The 15,281-nt window shown below is 40.6% G+C and overlaps 1 protein-coding gene across 1 annotated transcript in view; it reads right to left on the reverse strand.

Annotated features, from left to right (window-relative positions):
- RYR3 (ryanodine receptor 3) overlaps window positions 1-15,281 on the reverse strand; it is a 184,628-nt gene that overhangs the window by 86,089 nt on the left and 83,258 nt on the right. Inside the window, exons 43-46 of the mRNA XM_061998183.1 lie at window positions 8,629-8,764; window positions 4,907-5,087; window positions 4,353-4,455; window positions 3,063-3,183 (exon numbers count right to left, since the gene is read on the reverse strand). Of these exons, the coding sequence (XP_061854167.1) occupies window positions 3,063-3,183; window positions 4,353-4,455; window positions 4,907-5,087; window positions 8,629-8,764 (541 nt within the window). The remainder of the gene's footprint in view (window positions 1-3,062; window positions 3,184-4,352; window positions 4,456-4,906; window positions 5,088-8,628; window positions 8,765-15,281) is intronic.

Raw genomic sequence — 15,281 nt, forward strand, 5'->3', positions numbered from 1 at the left:
TTCTTTGTTTCAGTCTTTACGGCCAAGGTTGGCCCTTGGGAAGCCCAGTCCAGCAAGGATAGTAGGATGACATGGACAACAGAGGATTTGCCCTTGGTGGAAAAGGAAGAGCGTAAGGACTTTTTGTCCAAGCTTAACACTCATAAGGCAGTAGGTCCTGATGGGATGCATCCTAAAGTGCTGAGGGAGCTGGCTTATGTGGTTGCTAAGGCGCTCTCCATCATTTTTGAACAATCATAGAGGACAGGCGAGGAGCCTTGAGGAGTGGAGAAAGGCCAATGTCATGCCAGTCTTCAAAAAGGGGCAAGAAGGATGACCTGGAAAACTACAGGCTGGTCAGCCTCACCTCCATCCCTGGAAAGGTGATAGAACAACTCATCCTGGATGTTGTTAATAAACGTGTGAAGGAAAATATGGTTATCGGGGGGAGTCAACATGGATTCGCCAAGGGGAAATTCTATTTGACCAATCTGATAGGCTTCTATGAGGGCATAAACGCCTGGCTAGATGAAGGGAGAGCAGAAGACATCATCTACCTTGACTTCAGCAAGACTTTCGACACTGTCTCCCATAACATCCTCATCAGAAAGCTCAGTCAGTGTGGCTTGGATGAGTAGACTGTGAGGGGGACCAAGACATGGCCGAATGACAGAACCTAGAGGGTGGTGATCAACGGCACGGAATTGAGTTGGAGGCCTGTGGCCAATGGAGTTCCACAGGGATCGGTTCTGGGGCCATTCTTGTTCAACATCTTCATCAACAACCTGGATGAGGGGACCCTCAGCAAGTGCCCTGAAACACCAAACAGATCCCATTCAGTGGGATCTCGACCAACTTGTGAGTTGGGCAAAGAACCTCATGAGGTTCAACAAGAACAAGTGCAGAGCCCAGCACCTGGGAAGGAACAACCTCAGCTCTGCAGAGAGAGACCTGGGAGTCCTGGTTGATAATAAAGTAGCCATGAGCCAGTAATGTGTCCAGTTCTGGGCTCCCCAGCTTGAGAGTGACAGGGAAGTGCTGGAGAGAGTCCAGTGCAGGGCCATCAAGATGATCAGGGGAATGGAGCATCTTTCTTATGAGGAAAGGCTGTAGGAATTGAGGCTTTTTAGTCTAGAGAAAAGGAGACTGTGGGAGGATGTCATTAATATTTACAAATATCTAGATGGTGGGTGTCAGGAGGTTGAGTTATCACTTTTTTTCCTTTTGTTTCTTGTGACAGGACAAGGGGTAATGGAAATAAGCTGGAACACAAAAAGTTCCATTTCAACATAAGAAAAAACTATTTTACTGTGAGGGTGAGGGAGCCCTGGTCCGAGCTGCCCAGGGAGGGTGTGGAGTCTCCTTCTCTGGAATTTTTCAAAACCCGCCCGTATGTGTTCCTCTGTGTCCTGATCTAGGTGGACTTGCTTTGGCAGGGGGGTTGGACTAGAGGATCTCTAAAGGTCCCTTCCAACCCCTGCCATTCTATGATTCTATGATACACAGAGAGGCAACTAAAATGAGTCTGGCAATGGAGCAGTTACCTTACGATGACAGTAAAAAAAAATGAGCTTCTTCTGTTGCCAAAAGGAGAACGGAGAAATTATACAACTGTTCTGGTTTAGCAAGGAGCAGCTTTTGGCTTAGTAACAGGGGGAGCGGGTTGCAGTGAAGACCCTCCCCCGGCTCCTAGGTTCAGACCCACCTCCGGCCCGGCTGGGCCAATCTGGCGCCTCTGCGATCACTGTTTAGGGGATGGGAATTTGAAATGCGAGTCGGGAGGTGTGAGAGTGATACAAGATGGAGGCGACCACGCGGACCCTTCAGCCAGAGAAGGAGGAAGGGACGAGAAGCAGTAGACCGGAGACCCTTCTGCAAGCCGTGGTGAGAATACAAGCTGTGCCCCTGAAACCTATGGAGATCCGTGGCAAGACTGAGAGCCACCAACAGCTCCATGTGAGTGAGCCCGGACGGGCGAGGGACTGTGTGGGGAGACGGCCATGGCCCAGGCCGTGCTGGAGAGCCTGCGTGCCGCAGAGCAGCCCCACACGAGAGGCAGAGAGGAGCTGCAGCCTTTGGAATAAGTGCGCGTCGGAGCAGCCCGTGCAGGGCTGCCATGCTTGTGAGTTACCCCACGGACTTGCAGGGAGGACTGGTGTGGAGTTCACCTGTCCTGAGGAGGGACAAACGGCAGAAGCTCTCGGAAACCGACTAACCAAAACCCCCACTGCCTGCCCCCCCGAACTGTTCAGGGGGGGACAAGGTAAAAACCCTGGGATCAGGGCTCTGAACCCGGGAAGAGGGGAGGTGTGGCAAGAAGGTGTTCTTAAAAAGGCTGGTTGGACTCTTCATTGATGTATTACTCTGGGTTGTTTCATTTTGGTTATGTTTTGGGTTTTTGGGGTTATGTTTTAGTTGATTTTGCATTAAATTATTTTCTGTTTTCTTCCCCAAACCGAGTGGCCTGGTCTGTTTTGTCCTGAACCTTAAGCGGCAATTAAGCCCTCCCTGCCCTCGAGCAGTCCTCAGCCTCTTCGGTACTCGAGGCTAATCGTGGCCTTTGTTCCCTGATAGGCCTAAACCACGACAACAAGTGAAATTTAGAAAAAAGATTAATGCAGCTGACATGGTGAATGAAGAACTACTATACACCAAATCCCCAAATACTACAATTGTTAGGTGTTAATTAAAATTAGTAGAGTATAAAGAATTAATGGGCAGAGAGGTACACTCCAATCTTTCTAAACAAATGACTGGTTGATGGGGACTGAGTCCAAGCTTACACATTCTACTTAAAGAGACAGTATCTCTACTGCCACTGCTGGAGCTAAAGTTCTGGGATGGACAGTCAATTAATTTGTTCCAGTAAAGTAGTTCTTATATTCCCATATACTCTGCTTCACAGGAGTAAAGACCTATTCTACCAGGGCAGCTCTAAATGGTAAACATCTAATTCAAATGTAAAGACCAGTTCCCTGCTTGCACTCAATTCTAACAAATCTGCTCTATTTTACACCTGAAGGTTTATGTGCTAAAAGATTTTTATAAAAGACAAAATGGTCTAATAAAAGTATTGAAGTTACCTTTGTTAACTGTTGACAGCTTTAGTGGTATACTTATAATCCCAACCAAATCTTCAGTTGGCACTAGAGATCGAAGGATTGATCTGATTCGAATAGCTTCCCCTTTTCCACTTTGAATAAGCTGTTAGGAAAAGTTTATGAATTAAGAAATTTAGTACTGAGAGACATAAGAAAAAATTCCTTAAAATATTGGTATTAATATGATTTTTTCCAAACACCGGAATAAATGCACAGAAATCCAATTTATCCCAGCACTTTAATGAGTTGCTGATTTTCAGCTGATCCTACTTTTGAAACTGTCCTAACTGAATGGTATCGTACCCATAATTTCCCAGTATTATAAGTTCCTAATAACACAAAGCCCCCATATGGTTAAGATTCCTAAACCAATCAGATAGTGATGAAACTGAAAATTTCTGAATCACTCATGTTAGTTATAGAATATACAATTTCAGGTTTTGAACTTGCCTCTTTATACTATATGAACAGATGCAAACCTCTCTTGATCCATCTATGCATTTTTCTATTATTTCTGTGCAGTAAAAATTTCAAAAGACATTAAGAACAAGGGGATTGATTCTTGTAAACTTCTTTCAGAAATTAGGTATTCACAACGTGTCTCTGAAAATGTCTTCCAGTAATTTCCTTAACATAGAACTACTACCTCCCACAAAGATAGCTCCACACAGCTTACAGCTAATAAAATTAATAGCTTTGACAGTAGTGAGCAAGGAGGGTATAAGACAAAACTTCTGTTTCTTGTTGTATTGACTCACACATTGCATTTTCAGACAAAGAATTTTTAATACTAACAAGCAAAAGTCAGTCTAACTAAAATCAAGTCTTCCATGTACCTATTACAGGTATTACAGTCAAAGCAGTTATTTTACTTTTTTTTTTTAACATGTGTTCATATGGTGTAGACACCGTATTCCATAACTGCATGTAAAAGCCACTCTGTTTCACATTCTTATGGAAGACTTTTATAGTTTCCAGAGTACAGTAAAGAGCCAATTTCAGAAATTTCATTGGTAGTATAAATGTGCAACAGTAGTAGTTCATCTTTACTTTGGTTCCATAGTCATCAAAAAGTCTCAAAATTGTAGATAAATAAAAAGCATAAGGAATCAAAAGACCATAGCTTGCAGGGAACACATTTGTCTAGATACAGTGAGAAACACAGTGAGGTTTACCTTCTGAAAGGAGAAAGCCTTTGAACAGAGGACGGTTTAGTTAGACATGTGCAGTTACAAATGTACATTTTCTGAGCAAGCAACAAAATGAACTTACATGCATTTCTGGTGCACAGCGTCCAAGTAAATCTATGAGAGCTGAGTAAAACGACATGATTGCATTGCCCATATGCACAATCTCCTCCTCCGCATCATCATCACTAAAAGGTAAACAATACCAATGAACATTTTTGCTAGTGTAAGTGTATAGCTCTTCTTTGAAACTAGATCCATAATCCAGAGACTATTAACCAGATACTAATTTCCTATGGCTTCAGAAAACAGCATTTTTATCCCTAGAGTAAGCATGCAATTGAACAGTAATAACTGACGTTACATGAGTCTTCTAACTTCCTCTTTATCTCAGCATAATTCCACAACAGCTTTCTCCTTTGTTTTGTCCTTCAGCCTTCTCTCCTGTTACTCTAATTCCACTTTCATCTAGCTCATGCTGTATGAGTTCCATATGACAAGCACTTGTGGGTAGAAATCTCTCAAGCTCTATGTTTGTATAATACCTGACACAACAGGGCCTATTATCCACATATTACAAGCATGATTAAAGCAGATATTAAATCATCACCTGCCAAATCAGCATTGACATTTACTTACTCTTCACTTTTATATGCCTGGGAAGGAAGATCACGAGAAGGATTCTCTGAGATCCTGATAGCTTCTTGCATAGCTGCCAGCAAACCATTTCCTCCTTCTCCCCTAAGGTCTGGTCCAAAACACTCTGGTCGTCGAATAAGGAGTTTGACAACAACACTTGCATTTTCTTCAACACTTTCACCTGAGGATCAAAAGCACCATATATACTTTGTCATGAAAGGTATCCTTATGTCAGAAGACAACCACATTTAACCATAAATTTTACAAAATAGAAGACAAAACCTCATGCTTATTTTTGAAAACAGAAATGTATCATTAGTAGATGTGCTTTGTCAGATACACTGAGGTCTGAAAGTGACAGTGTACACTTGCCTTGCAAAAGTTTTACTACATTCAATCTAGAAGGGTTCACTTCAGGTCAATTTGCTTTTTGTGACAAAGACTATTCTCTCTGGTGTACAGGCTAATAGTCCCAAGAGGTAAGAAGTCTACTATGTGGGAGAGTGGAAGATTTACCTAGAGTAAAAGCTCCCGATTCTTTCCATTGTATGTTTAAATGTTTATTATATCTCATGCTTGCTATTTAAAGCCTGAAATTGAATAGTTCATAATTTCCATATACAAAAATCATATTTAAATTAGTTTTGAAGGTCATGGCTTGTCTGAAACAACCCCACTTATAACAGCTTTCTGTGAAAAAATATATGTGTGTTTGAAAAGGGAAAAGAGTGGGTTTAACTAATATACAAATTCAGTACAGGCAGACAGGGTGTGATTGCTGAAAAAAAGTAATTATGAAAAGGAACCTTCATATAAATGAACTCCTTGTATGTAACAAACTGCTTCATAGTCTGGTGCTAGTGGTAGATGGAAGCATGGTAGGAATAATTATTGGGTCAAAAGCTGAGCTTATAATTACATACAACTGTGTAGAAATTCACACTTCCTACCTTACAAGAATACTGATAGTCTATGGGAAGATACAAAATTAATGGGACATGTAGGAAGAAAAAAAATTACAGGAAAACAGTTCACAGTTATTGAACTTGTGATGTCAGTAGCTTGGATCATCACTATCTATTTTTTACATGCAAACTACAATACCACACCAGTACAGAAACATAAGCAGCAAGTTTATGGTAAACTGAATGTTGCAGCTTTAGTGGCTACCAAAAAGGTAGGATTAGAAATTGTGGTTTAGCTGAGAGCAGCAGTGGTGCTACCAGGAAGTCAGAGTCAATGGAAGGCAATGGTAAGTGAAATAACTGGGACTGATTGGCTGTAGGAGTAGCAAAACAATTTATATATGTCAGTCTTGGGGTTTTTTCCACTTAAAATACCAGTATGATCTTGATATGGAACACAGGATGAGAGGAAACAGCCTCAAATTGTGTCAGGGGAGATTTAGATTGGATATTAGGAAAAATTTCTTCACCAAAGGATTTGTAAAGCATAGGAACAGGCTGCCCAGGGAAGTGATTGAGCCTGAAGATTTTTGAAAGACATGAGGACATAGTTCAGTGATAGACGTGGAAGTGTTAGGTTAGTGGTTAGAATCAATCTTGAGGATCTTTTTCAGTCTAAATGATTCTATGATGCTACCCCGTAACTATTGACTTCACACAGATACATTTTGGTTTGTTTCCTTTCTTTTTCATCCTATTTTCACACTGCAGTGAAAAAAACAGGATTTAAAAATCTTAAAGTCAACATTTTGGTTATTTGGTCACCAGTCTCCTGAATCCTTGCATGTTTCATGTGTCTTTTGTGGATGGAAATACAAATACGCCTTAAAAACATTAAGAGACTGTTTGAATCTGTATCACAGAATCATATAGCAAATACAAACAAAACTATAAAATGTAATTAATTTTTAGTTTAAAATAATATTGGTATTGTTTTTATTAAGTGTTTCATCATTTCCAATACAGTTTAGATTTAAATGTTAAAAATTTATCTAAATTCAACACACCAGTGTTAGATTTGTGAGCTTCCTTAGAGTAAAAGGAAGCACAGATCAGCAAAAGCCCCTTGCAAGAAATTTTAGTTTAGAACATGCAGGAAAGAAACCTACATAGGTCAAATTAATTTTTAATGCTGCTCTACTAAAGTCAATAAAAGTTTATCAAGAACTGGTCTACATTTTTAATTTACAATTTATTGCACACTGCATTTGCCACTAGAATCTAATTCTGACCTTATTCTGTGTATACATGTATTTGCTTTCCATATCCCTTCTGATTAGATACCAAAATGATGAAAATAGCTTGCAGCCTGCTGTAATTTACTTCACAGGTCAAGTTAATTAAGATTTTTGCTTGAAGAAATATGTTTTCATCATTCTTAAGATTTCCTGGCCAGAATCAAAACTAATTCATGTGTTTACATGTATTTGTGTTTGTTGATTTTATCTTGACAACCTAAATAGTTTACTATTTTATATTTGTAATTATTCTGTCAAGAAGAGGACACAGAGAAATCAGAAAACTGTTTTTCATGTGTGCTGTCTCTAAAACTGTCATAACAAGAGGGTTCAAAACCCCAGTAATAGCTATTCTTCAGAAATAAAGCAGCCGAAACACTTGAAACTCAATTCTATTTAACTAGCAGCACCTCCAGCAAAGATTACTATTAGTGCTAAACAAACTAGCACAAACTTACTTTCATCTAATTTTACAGAGTACTGTTAACATTTAGTTATAAAATCAACAATGAAAAACACACACTTCACCAACTCAAATCAATGACTAGTTGTTCTTTATTTCTTATAGCAGTTTGTTAAATTAGATCAGTAGCTTGCTCAATAGCTGCAGGCTTCTGAACTATCAAACATACTTCAGTTATGTTAGTTGAACTGAACATTAAATGTGTTTTCTGCTTTGGGTATTACTTGCTAATTTCAGACGAATAGTATATGAATATATCCTCAAAATCTAAAAATTGGACTTTAAAATTAGTTCCCTTCTGATTGTCCCTAGTTGTCTTGTAAAACACTTTCCATATGAGACTAGAATGGTGTTGAATGGATAAATCTTTTGCTCTCATCTAATTTCTAGTCTAAATTACTAGTTTGATTAAAAATATCTACAGAATTGGAGGATGTCTTTTGTTTAGTGCCAGTCAGATAATCCAAACTTGATTTTAGACTATTTGTTTCATAAATTTGGAAAGGAAATTGCCCACAGAAGGAAGAACAAGATACTTATCAAGAAGCTTTTAATTTTTTTTCTAAGACATCAGACTTCAGGTACAAAGTCAGGGTGCTCTACAAACAGTGATCGCTCAGAACTATGTAAACATGTGACCTAGTGGAAATTTGCTTTTTGTAATGCAAAATGGCACAATTACAAAGCTCTAAATCTCCTGATGCTGTAGTGGCTAAGAAATATTTAAAATCAGTGCCCACTGGTTATGTTTATAACCAGCTTATGTGGCACATTTAAATACCACAGTGTACTTACTGAAAGAATTCTTAACATCATTTGTTACCTTAACAAGTTACTCTAATAAATTGTGCGAGTTGCAAAAAGAGTAAGGAAAAAATGCAACTAATGACAAAGATTAAAAAAATTCCAATAAGCTGCATATACCAATAATCTTGTATTTGTAATGAGAACAGTAGCACATTAATCTTTCTTCATCCAGTAACACATTTTTACAGTTAGAAAATAACTTTAAGGAAATCTTTTGATGGAATTTACATGTCAAGAAATTATACTTACTGTTCACAAAAACTGCAAATCTTAAGAAAGACAAATAACGTTCACCCTCGATTGGATTCCATCCAATGTCTGGATATCCTTTAGCCAGCAATACTGGACAACTCTGCAGGCCACAGCCTGCCAGGTAGGTAACAACCTACAATACAGAACAAAACATTTATTCATGTACTTAGAAACAGATTTCTAAAAGCAGTTTGAAACAAGATGAACATGATATTTTATTTTTTATTTAATAACAAGGTTTTTAAATACTAGGCGTTTCACCTGAGAAACTATCAACATGACTCATCACTGCATTAGTATTAGTTGCTAGGTCTTGCTTTTGATGATGATGAAAAAAATCAAAGCCCACTCTATTTCTAAAGTTACCTAGCTATATGATGACAAAACAATACAACACCATAAACAAATTCAGAATGTGAAAAGTAGAATAAAATATTCAGAAGATATGAGTAAATACACGCTTGTAAAAATCTAGAGATGCAGCTCATATAGAATGTGAGAAAACTAGTAGAATAAATCTCTTCTTGATCCCTTTTCAGATTTTATAATGCTACTAAACCCAATAATTTTAATCTATTAAGTTTACTACAGAATGTCATCAGACCCTGCAATATTTCCTTGTGCAATCCTCTGTCTTCCACATATTCACACATTTGTAGTATAAGATCAAATCTGCAATGGCAAAAGTTAAATTGCGTATGTGTAATTTATCTGCTTTGAACACAGGTTTTGTGGTACAAACTGTAGTCAGAGAAATGCTGTATCATTCTGAGAGTATGCTACATTCATTGAACTGATACCATTTTTATTCCTCTTGTTATTCAGTATACAGATTTATTTACTGAATAACATCCACATATTGCAGTAGGTAAAATTATTGACTAATCAAATTTAATATATTACAGTCAATACATTGCCATTCTTACAACTAAAATGACTTGAATTTGGGAAGCCCAGTCGGAGACACACACAGCATGATTTTTCATAGTAAAATACTTTGTATGCTGTAGCTGAGTTTGAACACTCAGCACTTCCATGGTCCCAAGTATTCCAAAGTAAGCAACCAGTAAATCAGGAACATGCAGGTAATGGTTAGCAGTGGAATTCTATTTAAGTGACTTTCTACGAAAATATGAGACAGACACTAGCGTTTTATTCAAAGAGTCAATATTGGTATCAATACTGTTTAATATCTTTATCAAGGACAAAACAGGGTGCACTCTTTGTGATTTTGCAGATGATACAAAACTGATAATCATTCTAAATGGTACCTTTATATAATTAGTATAGTAGATTATATATATATATATATATATATATATATATAAAAAATATAACATATTCCTGTGCTCTCTCAGACCCTTCCCATTCATATTCTAGTCTGTTTTCTCCTAACTATCCTCCTCATGATGACTGGTCTGCTGCCAGCATCCTCAGGTCTGCTGCCTTGGGAGAGGCAGGAGATGGAAATCTTTGTGGTAGCAGGGATAAAAGCGTTATGTGTTGAGGTCCACAGGAATTCCTGAAAATAGTCACATGGGGGTCAGGGCTTCTTCCTGCAAACAGTAGCTAGATTGATGACCCATCTGAAGGATATCTAGACCCATGCACGCAGCATGGGCAGCAGATAGGAAGAGCTGGAAGCCATTGTGTGCCAAGGGAAGTGTGACATTATCACTATTACAGAAACATGCTGGGATGAGTCACACAACTGGAGTGCTGCACTGGATGGCTACAGATTCTTCAGAAGGGATAGGCAAGGAAGGAGAGGCAGAGGGGTAGCCCTCTATGTTAGGGAGTATCTAACATAAGTGATGGTGAGGATAGGGTTGAGTGTTTATGGGTAAAAATTAGGGGGAAGGTCATCAACAGTGATGTTGTGGTAGAAGTCTGTTATAAACTGCCAAGCAAGGATGAGGATGTAGATGAGATGTTCTTTAGGCAGCTGGGAAAAATCCTGGGATCACTGGCCTTTGTCTTCATGGGAGACTTCAACTTACTGGACATCTGCTGGGAATACAACAGTTCCCTTGCTGGACCTTACGTTTGTGAATAAAGAAGGTATTGCACAGGATATGATGATTGGGCATAGTGTTCATGAAATGATTGAGTTCCTGATCCTCAGAGAAGCAAGGAGGGCGGTCAGCAGAACTGCTACCTTAAATTTCTGGAGGGCAGAATTTGACCTGTTTATGAGGTTAGTTGCCGAAGTCCTTTGGGAGGCAGTCCTGAAGGGCAGAGAAGTCCAGAAAGGCTGGATGTTCTTCAAGAAGGAAATCTTAAAGGCACAGGATCAAGCTGTCCCATGCGCATGAAGATGAGCTGGTGGGGCAGCAGACCATCCTGGTTGAACAGGGAGCTTCTCCTGAAGCTCAAAAGGAAAAAAAGAATTTATGATCTTTAAAATAAAGGTCGGGCAGCTCAAGCGGACTACAAGTATGTTGTGAGGTCACATAGGGAGAAAATTAGGAGGGTCAAGGCACAATTAGAACTTAAACTGGCCATTGGTGTAAAAGACAGTAAGAAAAGTTTCTGTAAATGCATCAACAACTAAAGGAGGGGTAAAGGAAATCTCCATCCTTTAATGGATATAGGGGGAAGCTTAGTGACCAAGGATGAGGAAAAGGTACTGAATGTCTTCTTTGGCTCAGCTTTCAATAGTAAAACCATCAGTTCTCTGGACACCTGGCCCTCTGAGCCAGAAGACAGGGATAAGGGACAGAATGAAGTTACCTTAGTCCAAGGGGAAACGGTGTGTGACCTGCTGCTCCATCTTGATTCACATAACTCCATGGGGCTGGATGGGATCGCCCAAGGGTGCTGAAGGAATTGGTGGAAGTGTTTGCCAAACCACTGACCAGCAGTCCTGGCTCACCAGGGAGGTCCTATCAAACTGGAGGTTAACAAATGTGACCCCCATCAAGAAGGATTGGAGGGAGGATTCTGGGAACTACAGGCCTGTCAGCCTGACCTTGTTGCCAGGGAAGGTTATGGAACAGATTATCCTGAGCACCACTGTGAGGCACATACAGGAAAACCAAGGTTTCAGGCCTAGTAAACATGACTTTATGAAAGGTAGGTCCTGCTTAACCAACCAGATCTCTTTCTATGACAAGGTGACCCACTTAGTGGATGTGGGAAAGGCTGTGGATGCGGTCTTCCTGGACTTTAGTAAGGCCTTTGACACAGTCTCCCTAAGCATCCTCCTGGATGCTAAAGGCTTGGGACAGAGTGGCTGGAAAGCCACATAGAGGAAAAAGACCTGGGAGTGTTAATCAATAGCTGGCTGAATATGAGCTGGCAGTGTGCCTCAGTGGCCAAGAAGGCCAATGACATCCTGGCTTGTGTCAGAAGTAGTGTGACCAGCAGGGCCAAGGCAGTGATTTTCCCTCTGTAATTGGTGTTGGTGAGGCCACACCTTCAGTACTGTGTTTAGTTCTGGGCCCCACCCTACAAGAAGGACATTGAGGTGCTGGAGCATGACCAGGGATGGGCAATGAAGCTGGTGAAGAGTCTGAAGCACAAGTCTGATGAGAAGCAGCTGAGAGAACTGGGATTGTTTAGTCGGGAGAAGAGGGCACTGCAGAGACATGATCACTATCTACGACTACCTGAAGGGAGGTTGTAGTGACGTGGGGGTCAGTCTCTTCTTATCAGTAATGAATGATAGGCTCAAGAGGAAATAGACTCAAGTTGTGCTAGAGGAGGTTTAGATTGGAGACAAGGAAGAACTTTTTCACTGAGAGGGTTGTTAAGCATTGGAATGGGCTGTCCAGGGAGGTGGTGGAGTCATCATCTCTGGAGATGTTTAAAAGATGCATAGATGAGGTGCTGAGGGATATGATTAAGTGATGGGCTTGGCAGTATGAGGTCAGTGGTTGGATTAAATCTTAAAGGTCTTTTCCAACTGAAATGATTCTATGATTCTATGATCATACTGCATACTGCTGATTATAAACAACCCCACAAATGGTTCTGCTCTCAACATTGGAGTCTCCCATACTGCACAGAGGCTTTCCGTGTGCTTAGCTATCATTTAAGTGCTTAATCATTCTTCTCCATTTACATTAAACCCTGCTTTTTGTGCTAGCGCATAACATTTCCTTTCCCTGCTTCTCCTCTGACACTGCGCTCATCTTCCATCTCTTAATCTGCATTCCTTTCTTTACATATAAAGAACTTTTATGCTCTTTTTTGTATCCTTTTACCCATCATTTCCAGTTCATCCTGCCTCTTTTCATGTTTCCTTTTTTTTCTAACCACTGTCAGACCTGAGTCTTGGATTCAGTAATGTCATGGTTTGACATGACAGCCTTTTCTGGTAAGGGGGAAGCGGCTGTAAAGATGGCTCCTGCAAGAAATTGCTCACAACTCTCCCCAGCTCTGAGCCAGACCCACTTCTGCAGCTGAGCCAATTAGACACATCCACGATCACTTTTTAAGAAGCCAGAAGAGGAGGTTTCCTCCTCCATCTTCCTCCACCTTCTTCCTTCTTCTGCCCCTTCTTTTTCTTCTGGCTGCTGGTGGTGCAAGGAGTAGGAACAGTGAGAGAAACAACCATGCGGACTCCGAGGTCAATGATGAAAGAGAGGAGGAGGTGTGCTGGAGCAGCGACTCCCCTGCATTCTACAGAGAGGACTGGTGAAGCTGAGGTTTATTTTCATTTATTTAAAGACCCCACATCAGCGGTAGAGTATCATTTTGCTAATGCTGGCTCTGGACCAGGGGCAGTGATTCGCTTCATTAAAGGCCCCCAGCCAGGGACAGTGACTATGGCCAGAGGAGGCCGTGTCCAAAAAAAGGGACCTTTTATCACTATGGCCGGAGCGGGCTGTGTCCTGAGGAAGGGACCCAATATCCACAGCTGTAACTGTGGGGAGGAACCCACGACAAAGCAGCTCATTAAATTTATGCCCAGAAGAGGCCTTGTCCTGAGAGAGGGACCCTATAACTGCAGAAACTGCAACCGTGGCAAAGAATCCACGCCTGAGATATTCACTGCATACTGTGTGAGGGACCCTGTATTGGCAGAAGCCGCAGCTGTTGGAAACAATCCACACCAGAGAATTTCGTTAAGGACTGTGTCCAGGGGGAGGAACCCGGTGTTGGAGCAGGGGAAGAATGCCAGGAGTCATCCTCATCTGAGAAGAGAGAAGCGGCAGAGCCCATCTGTGAGAGACTGACCACATCCCCCACTCCCTGCTCCCCTGAGCTGTTGCGGAGGGAGGAGCTAGAGATATCGGGAGCAGTGAGCTGGGCCCAGGAAGAAAAGAGGGATGGGGGAGGGAGATCTTGAAGTACAGGTTGTAATTTTCTCATCATCCTTTTTGCTTTTATTCCATTCTGTTTCTTGTAGAATAAACTTTCCTACTTTCCTCTCTAAGTTGAGTACTGGAGTCTGTTTTGCCTGGAACTGTAATTGGCAGCGAGCCCTCCCTGTCCTTGTCTTAATCCACAACAACCTTGGTTATCTTTTTACTCCCATTTCGCTGGGGCCTCTGCCATCCTAATGAGGGTGGGGGTGAATGGAGGCACCGAGTGAGAGACTGTCGTGGTGCTGCTGTGCTAGCTGGGCCAAACCACGACCTACCACATCTACCCTTAAAATCCTTTTCCATCTTCCCTTCTTCAAATACCTGCCTCCCCTTTCTCTTAGTTCTTTCCTCCTGTCCCATAAATCTTTACGATTTATTTAAGTCAAAGAGCTGCTTCCTTTCTTTACATTGTCCTCTGAGATCTCAAATTTGCTCCTCCTCAAAGAATGTTTCTCGATATGCGTTTCTCCTGCTTCACACATTTTTCTTGCCATCCTTTCCACTTAGTAACAAATGTTAGAATGTTAATGTTGCAGATATAAGATTATTTTAGTCAATAACCTAACACCACAATAACTAGCTAAGCACTTGATAAGCACTTGCTAATAATTTAATTAACTAGCTAAGCACTTGCAAATAGTTTAATCACCTAATGATTAATTAAGTACTCCTTTAAATTGAAAAAACCAGAAATAGCTGCAAAAAAGTGGTCTTTCTTCATTTTCTTGACAGTGTTTGCCATGTGGCCCTTCATGGTCTGATTCCTCTGTCATAGTGACAGGGCTTTTAGCAGTGATGTGTGGCAAACTATGAAACAAGTGGTTAATACAATACCCAGTTACTTCAGTTTTTCAATAACTACTGATTTATACTTTATATAATCACAAGACACCTGGCACAGGTGTTTGTTAGGAAAAAACTTGGCTGTTGCTAATGCAGGTGGATGAGGCAAGTGGACTGATATCTTTCTATTAGTGTTTAACCAATCATTATGATATTGAGAAATTTTATAATAGTTAAGAACCAATCAAGATAAAGGGCAAATTAAAAGACGGATATCCCATGCATGCTTTTGTTGGCAAATGTAGTTCTTTGTTTAAAACATATGAAACGCTTGAAAATTGTAACTAACACCAGAGCACAATTGGAGGAGATATCCTCTGTTCTTCAGCACTGCATAATAATGAATGCTTGCTTATCCGCATTCCTGTGTAGATAAGTTCATTCACGGTTTCAGCTCAGTCAACATTAGGATGCAGAAGACAGAAAGGAATCTTTTGCTGTGATTCCCACTTGTAAAGCAAGACCAGGGAAAATACCACTCAGTCAATCTTA

The sequence above is a fragment of the Colius striatus genome, chromosome 6, assembly GCF_028858725.1.
Source record: "Colius striatus isolate bColStr4 chromosome 6, bColStr4.1.hap1, whole genome shotgun sequence".
Taxonomy (NCBI): domain Eukaryota; kingdom Metazoa; phylum Chordata; class Aves; order Coliiformes; family Coliidae; genus Colius; species Colius striatus.